Source organism: Pieris brassicae, chromosome 14, assembly GCF_905147105.1.
Source record: "Pieris brassicae chromosome 14, ilPieBrab1.1, whole genome shotgun sequence".
NCBI classification, from domain to species: Eukaryota; Metazoa; Arthropoda; class Insecta; order Lepidoptera; family Pieridae; genus Pieris; species Pieris brassicae.
This window is the reverse complement of record NC_059678.1, coordinates 1,047,730-1,064,113: the sequence shown is the minus strand read 5'-3', so window position 1 is coordinate 1,064,113 and position 16,384 is coordinate 1,047,730. Positions and strand designations below refer to the sequence as shown.

General features: G+C 35.0%; 1 protein-coding gene across 1 annotated transcript; it reads left to right on the top strand.

Annotated features, from left to right (window-relative positions):
* Positions 1–1,827: 1,827 nt before the first annotated feature.
* LOC123718161 (aldo-keto reductase family 1 member B1-like) lies at positions 1,828–15,391 on the top strand. The gene is made up of 7 exons (XM_045674582.1): positions 1,828–1,933; positions 6,946–7,088; positions 11,745–11,886; positions 13,480–13,674; positions 14,110–14,309; positions 14,629–14,784; positions 14,887–15,391. The coding sequence occupies exons 1-7, from the start codon at positions 1,862–1,864 to the stop codon at positions 14,924–14,926; spliced, it is 948 nt and encodes a 315-aa protein (XP_045530538.1). The 5' UTR covers positions 1,828–1,861; the 3' UTR covers positions 14,927–15,391.
* The last annotated feature ends 993 nt before the right edge of the window (positions 15,392–16,384 follow it).

The window sequence follows — 16,384 nt, the reverse complement described above, 5'->3', positions numbered from 1 at the left end:
CTTTCCACCCTTGCTCAAGGTTATGACATCATAAAGATACGTTTACATGACAACCAAAATATTCCGAATTTTATGGTTGATTCAATTTTAAATGAGATTTCGTTTTTAAATAATGTTGATTTAAAATAATCTTAATGAACGTTCTTTTGGATGTGATAACGGTTAATTTTACATCTAGCGCCGGGTTTGAAACAGTTCGTAGTTGTAATAACAAAATCCGTTTGAATTATTTATAAATATTTTATTAATTTATCAACACTTCGTTGCAGAAATAATATATAATACATACATTGTCTTAAATAAATTAAAAGGAGGGCAACTGGCGGCCTTATCGCTTTCGAGCGATCTCTTCCATGCAACCAATTTGGGAAATAAAAAAAAGATACAATAAGCAAGAAGCACAAAAATACATAACGCATATAATTATTGGACAAAATTAATGGAACAAAAAAATATCATTAAAACATATGTAAACAATAATAATATCTTTATTTTCTCCCATATAACATTTGCAACAGATTTGACACATATACTGTACCTATAGTGAAACTTTTTGAATTAATTTTAATTATTACTATATATGCTTAAAATGTTAAATACTATATAATTTATTGTTATTATTATTGGTATTACTGTTAAAACTAGTGTAGTATTTTAAATAAATAAATTTCAGATTCTATTGAATACTTATCAGACGGTAAAGAAAAAAGCAATAAAATTAAAACTAGGTTATTTTTGTTGAACGTTCTTTTATCTTAACATGGATTCCGGAACATAGATAAGTCCTAAACTCATTATTTGACGTGAGTAAGGAATTTAGCTTAACAATTGGCGATTTATTTCTGTTTTTATAGGTTATTAGTGTGCCCAGAGCCGAATTTAGGGACGGGAAACAAACCCCGTTGTCTCCATAAAAGAGGTAAGTAATAAAAATGTTTTAAATTCCGACTCGTAACAGAAATCATTGATCTGTAATTTATATTTTTATGTTTATTAAATACTTAAATCTATTTGGTTTCCCAATCAATTATTGATTGACGATTCGACTGAAAAAAATTGTTCATTTTATTTGTAAAATAATTTAGAGTTCCACTCCTTTGTTGCCCCGAGCCATACAACCCTAAATCCAGCTATGTGTGTTAACAATTTTGTGCTTTTTTGTGATGCGTACACAAATTTATCTATGCGAGCAATGACGACCAAAAATCAATATTTCTCAAGGGCAAAGGGCTGATAACCCAGTAATCTATAAATATGAATATATAATTTACCAAAAACGTTCAAAGATCTTCGTACGACATGTATTTATGTTGTATTTTGTTTTATTTGTAAATTTCCATGTTTGACATGCATATGTAAGCCATGGAATAAGGCATGAGTCCATAACTGTCTTCTTAAGCATTATAGGCATATCACTCTTAAATATTTCTTTACAACTCCAATATTTATTCCACGTACTTCTAACTCTTCTCTCTATTTCTTGATCACTTCTGTCGCTGCTGAATCCAATTTGTTTACCCAAGTATATATAATTTGCAACATAATCTCATCACTTTCAATTTTTTAAGTAGATGTTTTGTAGTTGGTCATGGCTTTTGTTTTTGTTATATTCATTTGCAAACCTACTTGTATGCTAGCCTTGTAAAAGGTTTCTATCATATTTTGTAGTTGGTTGTTTGTTTCTGTTAGCAATACTAAGTCGTCTGCAAATCTTAGATGGTTTAAATATTTGCCATGCGTAATGTCGCAAGCCGTTGTAACCGCGCCCTTACGTTCTAGTTACGTTAAAAATACTCCGCACGACATTTTCAGTGCAGTATCTTTTGAAAAGTCAAAGAGTAAAGATCTAAGATTGTTTGCAATGGCGAAAGTACCACTTGTAGTGTTTAACAACGGACACACTTGCCCAATCATCGGTTTGGGTACTTGGAAGGTAATTTTGTTTGTTTTATTTATTTATCAATAAACATGACAAATTCAAGATATGTATAAATATATATACAAGTAAACACAACAATCAAATATACTGTATTTACAATTTTATTAACCTAAATAGTAATAATAAAAAAAGAAAAAATTAATAAAAAGAAGAAAAAAAATTAAAAAGTTCAGTCCCTGTGGCAGTACCACAGGCTCGGCTCAAATTAAGAGGCTTTCCTCCAACTTAGATTAAGTTCCCTCTTGGGCCATGGTTCACGAGCGCAGGTGCCAATTAAAGATTTATGTTGACTAGTAGATAGTTCCGGTGACCGCTGAACTGGTGTTTTCCTAAAAAAGTTTCAAATATTTTAAATGTCTTTTTACGTTTTTATTGATTTTTAATTATTTTACGCTACGAAAATATAAACAGGAATGTCTACTATAAACACTAAAGACAATACGGGCACGGAAACATGAACTGTGCAACAGTGTTATAGGACTTATACATTTCATGTATTTTAGTATGCTTGAAATGTGTTTCATAAGCCAAAACACATGAAAGATTTAGATTTTATATAAGATTAAACAAAAATTTGATTTTTAATTGTTGGTCTCAATTGTCAACCCGCACTTAAAACTAGCACTGGGGTACCATCAACTTTACGAAAACCAAACGTTTCGATTGAACGCTATTGTTTGTCGTTACCCATTGGGCTGTGACAGTTGGCAGCAACCTCCTAAAATCCATATAGTCCTTGGGCCGCGGCATGTTTAATGTTAAAATCTTCAAATTTAGTTCTATCATTTAACTAGTAATTATATTGACCTTTTTTTTCCCCCTTTCTTGGCCTGCACGGTTTGTGCGTCAGCCATGCAAAAAAGTTAGGAAGTGTGTTATTAGATTTATTTTATTGGTTTGGAAATTGGATCGGAATTTTGAAAAGGATCAGATAAATTAGGTATATAATAAGTACATAAATGATTATAATTTTATATTGTTATGAATAATGAAACTGGCTAAAATTCTATATACATCAATATTTATATTAGATATATTGACTTAACAACCTATTTTTATTAATAGCAATCAACCAATGAGGTTGGATATGAAAATTAAAAATAAAATCAGATTTGACGTTTGTGAATTAAGTGTTTCTGTTTTCTGCATTAAATGTTTTTGGCTTAAAAAGTGTAGTTTACAAACATGTTAAAATATTATGTTCGCGCCAGCCCGGCGGGAGACGCCAATTCCCTATCGACCTTGAGTAAATAAAGACCCTTTATAGGAAAGGGGAGATTTGACACTCCCCTTCTTTCGTGATATGTAGGCCCTTTGTATTAATACAAAGTATTATGCATTATGCAAATGCAAAGAAAATTGTATTTACGCATTTATAACAACTTTTTTACTTGTAAAGTTTTGTTTTGCGCATTTAACATTCGCTCGAACCGTGAAAGAAAACCGGTATGACTTAAACATTCGACAGCGTTTGTCAGGCACAGGGATCATAGATTGGAGGGAGGCACAGATTACCTAATTGCCTATGAGATTGACAGTTGATTATGAAACAGATAAATATTGATAGCGCCAGTGATTTATGATTTTTTTTAATTTCGTTAGTAAATATTAACGCAAATTTATTACATAATTGACGCACAAAGGATTCATTTAGTAGTAACTTACTACATCTTAACAACTGAGTCACGAGTTAAAAATTCCGTTGTTAATCAGTTTTATTTCCAATTCAATTAGCGGATTCGATTCAATGTCAAGTAAATTTGCACCCAAAAGCCATGAGTATTATTTGAAATAACTACTTTTGTCTACTAGTCCTTGGCGTTGAAATTCAAGATATCAAAACGGTAACTGAAGTTGTACGCCGATATTATTACGACCTATCTCTAGAGTAAATCTCTTACGGCTAGCGCAAGGGCTCTGATATTTGGACCAAGGTTTGGGTCACCGTGGGGTGGTCAATCGCCTGAAGTGGAGCCATCATCGCCTCATTGGAGTGAGCGAAGACCCTTCCCTGGTGAAGGTTTTCAACTCGTGGCTGAATTGGCTTTTAATTTGTTGTTCGCTATCGAAATGAATCATCTGGATCCGTTAAAACGTATCAGGGCCTCCAATTGGCCTCTTTAAAAGGCCAAATTCACGCTTTTACATGGGTTGGTGCATCCCAACATGTTTAATCTTGTTCAAGTGGCGTGTGGCATTCTGAAAACGAGTATCTTTATGTAAATTAAAGTTTTGTTAATAAGTAACACAATTAACGCCACAATGGGACGGAAACCCTCATTGGATATTATTGTCAAAAATATCTATTTTTATATGTTTTTATTAAGAATTTGTATAAAATTATTCTGTTTACGAGTATATAGTGTTCCTTATTAGCGTTCTTATAACACCCAAGGTTCTAAAAACGTGTTTTTTTTACCGATAATGATTTTAATGATAATGATTATTTTCAACGCCAAAATATACATGATTTACAAAAATTCTTCATCTACATAGTACCAGTAATAATTAAATTTGAATAAATAGGAAATTAAATCAAATTGTACGAGGGCCTCATTTATGTTGGCGCCTGGTAGATAGTAGAGCTGGTGCTTTCCTCGCTCAATGAATAACTAAACAGCTAGGAAATGCTGCCAGAGTTAAAGGTACACTGCTACAGGAACCAAACTTTACCGATAATTACTTTACATTATATTTGTAATGGCATTCATGAGACATTTTTATATATAACAAACACCTGATCTTAATGGAGACTCACTGTGGACGCCCTCTGCCCCACCTAGGGGTTATAGGACATTAAGTCAAGTCAAGTGATCTTAATGGACCACCCATTGACACTCTCATTGGCAGAAACTCGCAAATACTTTAGGAACCTGCATTTTAGGAATTGGTCTTGGAGAATACTTCGATCAAATTGGCTAGTCAAATTGGTTCGGAAATACTTCAGTGGGCAGTTGGATCCACATAGTGGTGGTGCGCGGCAAAACTGCCTTAACAACGCTCAGTTGTGTATTAGAATATGGTTTTCAGATACGTCCGATGATGTAACTTGAACTAAATTATATTTCCTTTCTTTTTGTCTAGTAGTGTTTAGGCTGTGATAATAGAAATTATTACAATGATGCAATTACACTGGTTTTTATATAGATTTCATTAGGAATGTATACCTTTTACTGTCCGAATGACGCTAGCGTATGGCTTATTGGTATTATAATAAAAATAAATCAATGGCGCTACCACCTCTAGGTCTATGCTTCAGATTTCAGTATCTATTTAATGATCATTCGTTAATCTAATAAGCAAGCAGGCTAGGTCTAAGGTTTCCTTACGTAGTTTTTCCTTACCATTCGAGCGAATGTTAAGTGTGCACATAGAAAGAAAGTCCATCAGTGCACAGCCGGGGATTGACCCTACGACTTCAGAGACGAGAGTTGTACGCTAAAGCCACGAGGCCATCACTGCTCATTGTTATTATAATTTAAACAATATTCTCATCCTATATAAAAAATAAGTAATTAAAAATTGATAAATAGGAACTAAAAGGTTTGGTCCCTACAGTATTTTGGGGCACGGTCAGTCCAGAAATATCCACGGCCTTACTATACTTTTCTCGAAACAGTTCAAGCCATTTTCGACCTGACATTTTCAGTTACTATGATTGTATAAGCGATATATTTAATAATATACAAACATACCACTATACAATCTAATTTAATATCACATATATAACTTGTGACATTCATTGTGTTTCCATGCGATGGCCATGTCAATATTTTTATTTATAAGCATTAGCAAAGGGACTTCTTTTAATAATATATATATATATAGTTATTATATTTTAAGGTTAGTTATTGTTTTTTGTTAGACTAATCTATGTTAGTTAGATTTCTTTATTTTAATCACATCTCTTTCTAATTACAATGTGGTCTATAAAGATTTGTTATTTCAATAGCAAATTACATAATAGGTCCCTCAATTAGGGACAATTAACCGACATCGTTTTACATGGATCTCACAACTTTTTACGATAGAAGAACTGCGTTGCGACAAATAACTTTTTTACAAGTAATGTTTTTCAGTGCATACCTTTAATCTGGCATTTCCTCGCTGTAAATGAATAAATCACTAATACACGTTTATACAAATTAAATATTATTTGTACAATTCCTTAACAACCCATCTTAAGTAATCCCTAAATAATAATACAATATGGATCAATAGAAAACTAAAATAACAGTAAAAATTTTGGTCCCTGCCGTTAATGCTAGTATATAGATACCGGCAAACTTCTTGAGCATTAAACAAGGGAGGGGGGGAAAGTCTCCGCATCGTACACAGCGCAAGACACAAACGTCAACTGAGTTACCAATCACGTGATCGACACGTCACTCTCCTGCCGCAGGCCCCCCTCCCAGTGCTACCTAAAAATTGCTTTTAGGCTAGGACATTTGTTCAAAATGTTTGCCAGTATTATAAATGTCAGGAGTATTTGTATAGTATATATATGTATTGCTAGCTGCACTAGATATTTAAATATATGAGAGGGTGAGACCTAAGAACTCAACAAAGGCCTACAGATGTACCCTTATCACATAAATAGTGAATATTTAAGTATACAATAGGAGGGTAGGATCAAAGGTTCGAGGTGGCGGGATTATATCAAAGTTATGGGCCTCAACACGATAAGTAAGGGATTGGGTCTTCGCCACTTTGAGAGGAAGCGAGAACTTAATAAAACAGAGAAATATTAAAATCTAAAAAACAACATCTTAAATACTACTAACGCACACACACACAGATACAGATTAACATTCTTGCTAGTTCGAGCTGTTGGTGTATCGCATCTTCAGCGATTAAAGTATCGAACAGCCACGTCAGCCGTGTCAACAATTGGTATTTCTTCGCTATATTTATTATTAAGTGACAATTATTTTAACGATAATTTGACAGTTATATAACAACTATACTACAACAACTGTACTAAGCAATGCCTATATAATTTTCAGTCGAAGCCTGGTGAGGTGACGCAGGCGGTGAAGGATGCGATTGACACAGGCTACAGGCACATTGACTGCGCACACATATATGGAAATGAAAAGGAGGTGGGGGAGGCTTTAAAATCCAAAATTGATGATGGGACTATTAAGAGGTAAGGAATGATACCAGACAGGGGATTGAACCTACGACCGCAGGGACGAGAATCACTGTAGCCGCCAGGCTAACACTGCACAAAAAAGTGTGTGCGTACAGTATACAAGTCAGAAGTGAAACTTCCTTTTAAGTCTTGTTCATATTTATAGAAATATAAAACTAGATTTCCGAGACTTGTTAGGAATTTCATGAATTGAATTGTCATTAAAATATTAAAAGTGTCGAAAATTAATACAAATTATAAATTTATTTCTTCAATATTTACATTATTCGACATATTATAATATATTAAGATAAGAAAAATATGCAATATCAGTTCGTGATTCAATATATCTAAATATCTAATAAAAATATCATCTATTATCGTTCTACTCTTGCTTCATGGCTATTTGCTTCATGCTACGTTCGCCTTTTCTCATTCGCTCACACTCTCTCAACCGCTCTCTTCTTCTTCGACAAAAACGCTACAAGTCTTCGAGACGTTTCATCCGTAAAAATTCATGCGCCTAAAGGTTTCACTTCATAAAGGTCTCAATAAAACAAAGCACAAACAAATGAAACAGTTATATACTGTAGCGCCACTGTACTATTACTAGTGGATCAGTCTCTGGGTTTCCTTCCATCACCGTACAAGGAAATGTTATTTGTGCAAATATTTTTTTATAAAATCTGTGCTACGCTACTCGTGTAGGTTAAAAATGGCGATTGTTATCAGCTCGTTATCTTAATCGTGAGCTATCAAGGGCAATGAAATGCCATAAACCCTGATATATTAGTTTAGATAAGGTTTAAGTTTTTAATTAACAATTAACAGGTCATACGCGCTCACGAAATATTCCTTACATCTCGACTTTAGCCAATGCCGCCCGCGCTGGTGATCAGTCAGCCAGACCATGCATACCTACGCTAACGTAGTCTTCATATTGTGACCATACCGATTCCACACCGGCACTCCACAGGAGCGTGAGAGCCTCGATCTTCACCACTACTTCGCTTCCTATAGCCCAATGGATGAATTTAGAAGCAAATACAAAATAAGAAGCGGACCGCACGGCTAATTAAAACAAATTCAAAACCAGACTAGAGTAAAAAACCGCCTTCACGTGGAAAGGTCTTCGCTCTTCGCTTACTCCAGTGAGCTTCCTGCCATGCCAGAGATACGAGTCTCACGTGTGAGCTTCACCAGTCGCGGGAGAAACCCACTCGGGGAGAGCTCGACAAAACAACCCGAGCTGTGCAGTCAAGGTCCTTCAGGCCAAAAAGAGATCCTTAGCCACTGGGACCTTCGGGCCAAACGGTGATTACATTGGCCAAGGATGCTTTAGGTAGAAGGAACAGTCCTTCCTCCATTAAGCAATATTACCATAGATGTTAAGCGGGTGGCTTTTCCGCGTTGTTCATAGCCATATCGATGCTGCTACAATCTTTTAGGTCTTAGCCTCATTTCTGTATCTAATGGAAAAGTAGGTGATCAGCCTGCACCTGAAATTTTCGACTTTTTGGTTATATGTCGGGTTCCTCACGAAGTTCCTTCACCGTACGAGGTTGTTAAATATAGATGTTATCGGAAATGTATGAAATGTAGGAACTGTATACAAATCCTTGGAAATTTATATAATTCCGAAGCTATTTAGGAAATGTATAAAATATTGTTTCGAAAACTATTTAATACATTAATGTCCTAGGAATTGTATGTAATTCCAATATCGTATTAGGAAATGTATAAAAATAAAGATGTTTGTAATAAAACACGTTGTTAAAATGAGAATAATAATTTTTATTAGCACTCGTTGAGACAACAACGTTCAGGTAACAGTCATATTGAAAAATATAATAGTCTTTATAGTATCTTACTAATTAAAGCCTCGAAAATCAAGTATCTAGGAACTTTTGAAATGTATTTTTCACAAAATCGACTTATATTATTCTTCAGTCAGTTGTTTAAGTAATTGTCAATGTCACAATAAAGTAAATCTTGTATTATTATATTGTGTTAAATATAAACAAGTCAGTCCCTACCGCTATTTATTTTTGCAGGGTAAGCCGGGATGGCACTTAGAAGTACACAATAATTTGTTTTTATTACACAGACATCTTGTTGTAGTACAGTTTTTCTCGCAATTTTTTTAAATCCCTGGCTCGGTACATCCTCTGCATCAAGAAGAACTCTTCGACACACATTAACCGGAGATCGAGAATATAATTGTTTTAAGACTCCGTTCTTGGTACTAATTTGATAAAGCTCATCATCAGCTTTAGCCAAGACTACAACTATAATATTTCGGGGATCACCACGTCCTCTGTCAAACTCATATTGATATCTCAAATATAAATATTAACATGAACGAATGTAAACATTTCCGATTGCTATTTAGACAATGTATAGATTTCCTAGAAACTGTGTCTAATATAATTTATTTTACACATTTCCGTGCGATTTTAGGAATTACATACATTTCCGGTAACACATACATAACCAGAGATGAGAGTCTCACGTTGAAACTAGACCAACACTGGTCCACAACTTGTGTAATACAATTTCGGTAGATATTATAGTTTTACCAACACTAAAATTCTAAACTAAGTCTAGTCTGAATCTTATAACTGGTACAGTTAAAAGGACTAAGTTTTCAATGTTATGTAACTAATTAATGTTAGTAAAAGGTCTTTATGGATTTCCACCAACATCGTGGGGTGTGGTAGTTAGTGGGTTCAAGATGACCATGTGGCATAAATAAATAAAACAAATTGGAAAATGTTATTTATTTTTAATAATCGTATTCTGGGCATATATTGGCCTGAAAAGATCTCTAACGCAACTCTGGGAACGCTGTCGAGAAAACCCGATCACCCAGCAGATCAAGCGACGCAAATGGAATTGTATGGCCTATACACTCCAAAGGGATCCCCATCATATTCCCAAGCAGGCGCTTGATTGGAATCCGCAAGAAAAGCGAAAGCGTGACCGTCCCAAGCAAACCTGGCGCCCAACAGTTGCAGACGAGGCAAAGAGAGCCGGAAAGACTTTGAGCGAGCTGAAATACAAGACCGAACGCGATGGAAACTCACCGTGGACGCCCTCTGCCCCATCTAGGGGTCTATTGGACATTAAGTCATAGTACGCATACACCCGGTACTCTTATAACGCAGTTTCATATTACGCGATATCAGTCCCTTGGTTTAATACATTATAGACAATTCTTACATTATCTTATCACTACACATCACATTATTAAAATATATTACTTCATTATTAAATAAATATTAATTATAACGTTTCGTTCATCTATTAATAGAATAAAAAATCTTTTCGAAAAGCAATTGTAATCAAATGCAATCATTAAGTCGACTTTCAAACTCTAGTATCTTTTAACTCATTTGGTAAATTATTGTAATCCTTAATTGCCATACAAGGGAGGAGTGTTACAAGGCAAGGCTACAGCTTGCGACTCTCATCTCGGAGGTTCGATCGGATTTTCTTTCTATGTGCACATTTAACATTAGCTCAAACGGTGAAGGAAAACATTGTGAGGAAACCGGCTTGCCTTAGACCGAAAAAGTCGACGGCGTGTGTCAGGCACGGAAGGCTGATCACCTACTTGCCTACTCGATTTACAAATGATAATAAACAGCAATCTAAGGCCCAAAAAGGTTTTAGCGCCATTCATTTTAATCGCCATACAAAAGGTGTTTCTCCTAAACAGTTCCAAATTGATTTTTGGCACAGCCAATTTCCCCCCCATGTCTACTTCTTACTTCGACTTAAAATATCTATGTTTCTGTGCACGAATTTCTAAAATACAAAAACAGGGAATAGGGAATATTCTTAAACAAAGGTACGCAAGTATCAAGATCCACAAATTGACCTTACCAAGTATTTGATTAAAAATCATAATTTGTACGCGCTTATTTCGTTACTAACATAGTTTTTGATAATATTTAACATTCCTTTAAACGGCTAACGTATACAACGCGAGGCATGGGGTATAAAAGCGCGTTATGCGAGAATAATTCTACAACGCGTTTCCTATGTCGAAACTAATCTATATGTTATAGAAGAGATTACTGTATATTGTTGTAGATTTGAACAGATTATGTCAGTTTAAAATTATTAAAAAGAAAATCAAAACAAACTCAAAAAGTTTGGTCTCTGTGGCAATGTAACTTTAACGCTGGCAGCATTTCCTGGCTGTAATGCGATACTTATTCGTAGTTTTAAACAATAATTATAAAACTGAAATTTTATACACACCAAAACATTATTAGATCCTATCAAAATTAGAACGTTTCAAATGTAAGTGTCAACTATAATAGAACCAGAAAACTTTAAAAATGTAATAAGCTCTATAAACACTAATAATTAATCGAAAAACCTGTTAACTTCTGTTTTACCACTCGTCCTTGGACATAGGCCTTCTCTAAGAGCTACCATTATTCTCGGATTCAGGCTTTACACAGCCCCATAGGGCCCGCTGCTCTACCTATATCATCTTCTCATCTTTTTAATTGTCTACCACGTTTTCTTTTGTCATAGCGAGGAAGCCATTCCTTCGCTTGTTACGTCCATTTATCTTCTCAGTCTTGTCCATTTCGATTCCAATAAAATAGTGTAATAATAAAACAAATTAATTTAAAAATATTATATTAATTTCAGAGAGGATATATTCATTACCTCAAAACTTTGGTGCACCTTCCATCGCCCTGACCTCGTGGAGGGAGCCCTGAAGACGACCCTTACCAATCTGGGACTGGAGTATTTGGATCTCTATTTGATACACTGGCCGCAGGCTTTCAAGGTATTTTCGTTAAAAATAATAAGAACGTCCTTACCTTCCCCGTGTCCATCATATGAGTATCATATCTTGTTCTACTTCCACCACCTGACTCTGCAACTTCAACTGCAATGGCGATCTTGATCTCAATGAGTTTTTGTTCCCAAAATTACGGATCTGGAAATGACTGAAACGAAATTCTATACAAAAAAAATCGACAATCACTGGGGCTAAGTTTTTTTGTATATTTTTTAATATAACAAGGGGAAACAGCTGGTGGTTGTGGGCAGCTGGTTCCATAGTGGCTTTGTGCGGCTAAGCTGCCTTAACGCTTATTTGTGGAACGACGAACGACATCCGATGATGAAAGTCATCTAAACGTGTTAATCCGAACAATTCCTCTGAACATTCTCCGTGGTAAATGCGCTAGAAGATGCAGACCGCGAAACTGTACCTCATTCGATATGTCAACGCCCAGACCGATGCTGGCTGTGGCTTCAAGGACGTGGCTTCAAAACGCTAAAAGAGTGTTTTTTTAGCGGAGAACGTAACTTCCTTAACACTAAAATCTATAGTTGCAAATATTAGTGTGTGTTGCAATATAGTTATTTGCTGGAATGGTTATATGCCTATTTGAATTTAGTATAGTATGTTTTTTAAAATATATAATTGTTTAATCAATGTATACAAAATATTGTAAACTATTTAAAAAAAGTAAGTATGGAGTTTCGTGCCCTTTCATATGAAGCTACCTTTTGGAAGAGGCAACTAGTCATTTTCTTAATATCTTTAACTTGAATTTTGACTTTCAACAGTGCTTTTAAAATAGGCTTATTTAAAATAAATGATTTGAATTGACTTGACTAAAGCTTAAGCCTCATTTCTATTGTGTTTAGACTGTGATGAAAATAACTTTAGAACGATACCATTGCATACAAATAGAACACATTTTGAGTCCAAGACTTTTAGAAGAAATTTAACTTCAATAGGTTTAAATGAATCAATTTTAGTTTATACTGGGCAAACAACACAGAAAGAAACCTAATGAATTCTGAAAAATATGATTAATTTTCTTTAAAATAAAAAAATTATCGTAATTATAAGAGTGGAACAAGTTTGAGTCCGTTTAACATATACTAATTGGGGCTGGATAGCGCCCATCCGAAAATGGTCCAGTGCCCATCCCAGAATGGTCTAGTGCCAGCCCAAAATGGTCTAGTGCCAGCCCAGAATGGCTAAAACAACGAATCATATGTACCCTTTTCAGAAAGATAGTCCTAGCTTTGGAAATATGAAGTAACGGCAAACGATGTCGCCTTCTGACATAGCCAGGAAATTGAAGCTAAAGCACTGTACTGCCGAATTGCTGTCTGCCATGTAACAATTATGTTAAGCCGCAATTCGCGGAATTGCTCCAAATGACTTCTCACCAGCGCATCATATAAGACTCTCGCTGTAGTAATATTCGTAAAATCCTTTGCTCGTCTTAGTACAAATCCAAGTTTTTTATAAGATTATAGACAAATCCGACTTATGTGTTTACGAAACATCATGTCCTAAATAATAGGCTGTTGCTTTAACCTCTATTTTATTGTTCCTATATTTCTTCTTTTTTAGGAAGAGACAGACGAATTTCCAACAGATAAGAACGACAAAGTGATTCCATCGTCTGTAGATTACGTGGACACGTATAAGGCCATGGAGATCCTAGTAGACAAGGGTCTGGTGAGGAGCATTGGTGTCTCCAACTTCAATAAGAAGCAACTGGATAGGGTTTTGGAAGCTTCCAGAATCAAGCCCGCGGTGCAACAGGTATGCTTGTTTATAACTATTTCTATACGACGTCCACGGCGGCCTCTATTGAAAAAAAACTATGAGGACAGTAAATATTGTACGACTGTATACTGAGATAGAGACGTGGTTATCCGAGGTACTAAGGTGTTCTAACACCGCTAACCTTAAGTATATCCAAGGGTTTTATTATTTACTACTACTACAGATTTTTTTTAAATCGGACACTGTCGAAAAAAAATAGTTTTTTCATTGTAGATATATTCTTAGAGAGGTCTACCTAACCAAATTAAGACAATTATGGGTTTCCACATAATGCCTTGAGAGCTGATTGAGTGTGGAGGCAGCAAGTCGACGTATCGGTTCGGTATTCCTTCTGTAATGAAGACTACGTAGAAGAAGAGAAATATTTATTTAAATTCTCACCGATATACATATATTTTTTTTTAATTTTAGATCGAATGCCACCCATATCTTAACCAGCAAAAGATGTTTGACCATTGCAAGTCCCATGGTATCGTAGTTACCGCGTACTCTCCACTCGGCTCCCCTGATAGACCGTGGGCGAAGCCTGGAGACCCCTCCCTCTTGGAGGACCAGCGGTTGAAGTCCATCGCTGACAGATACAACAAGACTGTACCACAGATTTTGATAAGGTCCGTGAATCATTCTTATTTGTACATATTATATTGTACTCATTGAAACCAGCGCTTCGGTAAATCTATTTACCTGGAACTTTTTTCCACTTCTTCATGGAAGAGAACCATATCATCATCGTAATGCCAGATCAATGAACATAATTTATTCATAACACAGATTACGGTATGCCAGTGCACTGTGAAATGTGTATTTAAATTTTAATGTAATAAATGTCAGTATAGTATATGTACCTAGTCCTACCATAAGTTCTGTTACAAATGAAAATGCTTAAAATAAATAATTTTTTAATCTTCGTGTCATAAAATGTTATTACAGATACGCAGTCGACCGTCAAATGATAGTTATCCCAAAGTCGGTAACGAAAAGCCGTATTGAACAGAACTTCAACGTTTTCGACTTCCAGCTGTCGCCTGAAGACCTTGAACTGATCGCCACCTTGGAACGTAACGGGCGCCTTTGCTCTATGGGAGAGTAAGTATCCCAGAACACAAATGCGTCAGCCATTATTAGATTATTTTATTATTAATAATATCCGGTATAACTGTTACTATATATTTTCATGTTCTTTTTCAGCACTCACCATCCGGATTACCCGTTCCATGATGAATTTTAGTTGCACCACAGATAAAAGATTATTCCTACAACGAACGCATTACCACGCTTTTAGCATTTGTATACGTCAATACGTTGTCAGGTTGACAGCCCGCCACTTTTGAATTGTACACAAATTATGTTCAATTATTTCTAATTCTAGACAAATTCATACATTTTACATTATATAACATTTTAGAGTACTTTGAGAATACTTTGTAACGCGTGCATACAATACTATATACATATATAAAATAAAGTCGTGATAGTAACACTAATTTATTATAACTCAAAAAGAGCTAAACCGATTTGGGTGAAAATTGGTTGGTAGCTAACCGGGAGATGGATATATGTTACTTTTTATCCGGTTTCCGTGGGACCTGACATAAAACGTGATATAACAAAACGCAACTGACAGCTAAGCGTAATGTTATCTATGGTTATGTATCATTGAAAATATGACAATTAAATATTTTTGATGTGTTTATTTCGAGTTTCTATTAGCAATATTAACATTAACAATACGATCAAGACGATCGAATCTTTCCCGACAAATCCATAAAGGTCCATGTAGTTGGAGCGAGAGCACCAAAACGTGCGAGAAATCGTACGCGATTATCGCTAGCAATAATCGCCATAGCATTATCGTATCAAAATGTTTACATACAGGCAAGAACTAAAATCTCGCCTACGATTATGTCAAACGAGAATTGCCAGGGATTTATCGCTACGCGTTAATTTCCTAAGCCTCGACATTTTAGTAACAAGATTCTTACTTACGAGAAACTCAGAGTTAAGTGGTATTGATCTCAAAAATTTTTGGAGTTTGAATATATCAATAAATAATATGTTATTGGCAGGCAGCACTTGTCACATGTGAAGAAAAAGTTTTAGTTTGGAATATAATACCTGTTTAAATTTTATACAAAAAGATTGTTTTCTGTACCTCTAGTACTTCTCTATTCTAAGAATAGATAATGATGATGCTGGTGGTGATAATGGTGACGATGACTATGATGATGATGGTGATGATGATAGTAATGATGATTCCGGAAATAGGAATAAAGATCATTCCAATGAAGCTAGTGTTCCTTATGGTAAAAATGTCATTACAATAAACTCTCTCGTGTAAATATCTACACACTTAGCCATTAAAAAATCAGTCTTATTGGTATTTTAACTATTTCTGAAGATTCTGGTAAAATTACTTCTAATAACAATAGCGATTCAATCTCAAATTACTTACTTCATAGCCGTGGATCTGATGTGGTACAGCTTGGTATGAAAACTCAACTTCGAATTCGGGATGTCCAGAGTAACTCATAAGAGTTACAAAGTATCGGAGCAGATCTTTGGTGATGCCGGTTCATAGAGGTTAAGCTATTTGACATTTAATTTAATTTTAAACGATAGTATATGTTGGAGTTTGAATATCTAAATAATGGCAGAAAAGGTTTTAGTTTAGAATATTGGAATACCT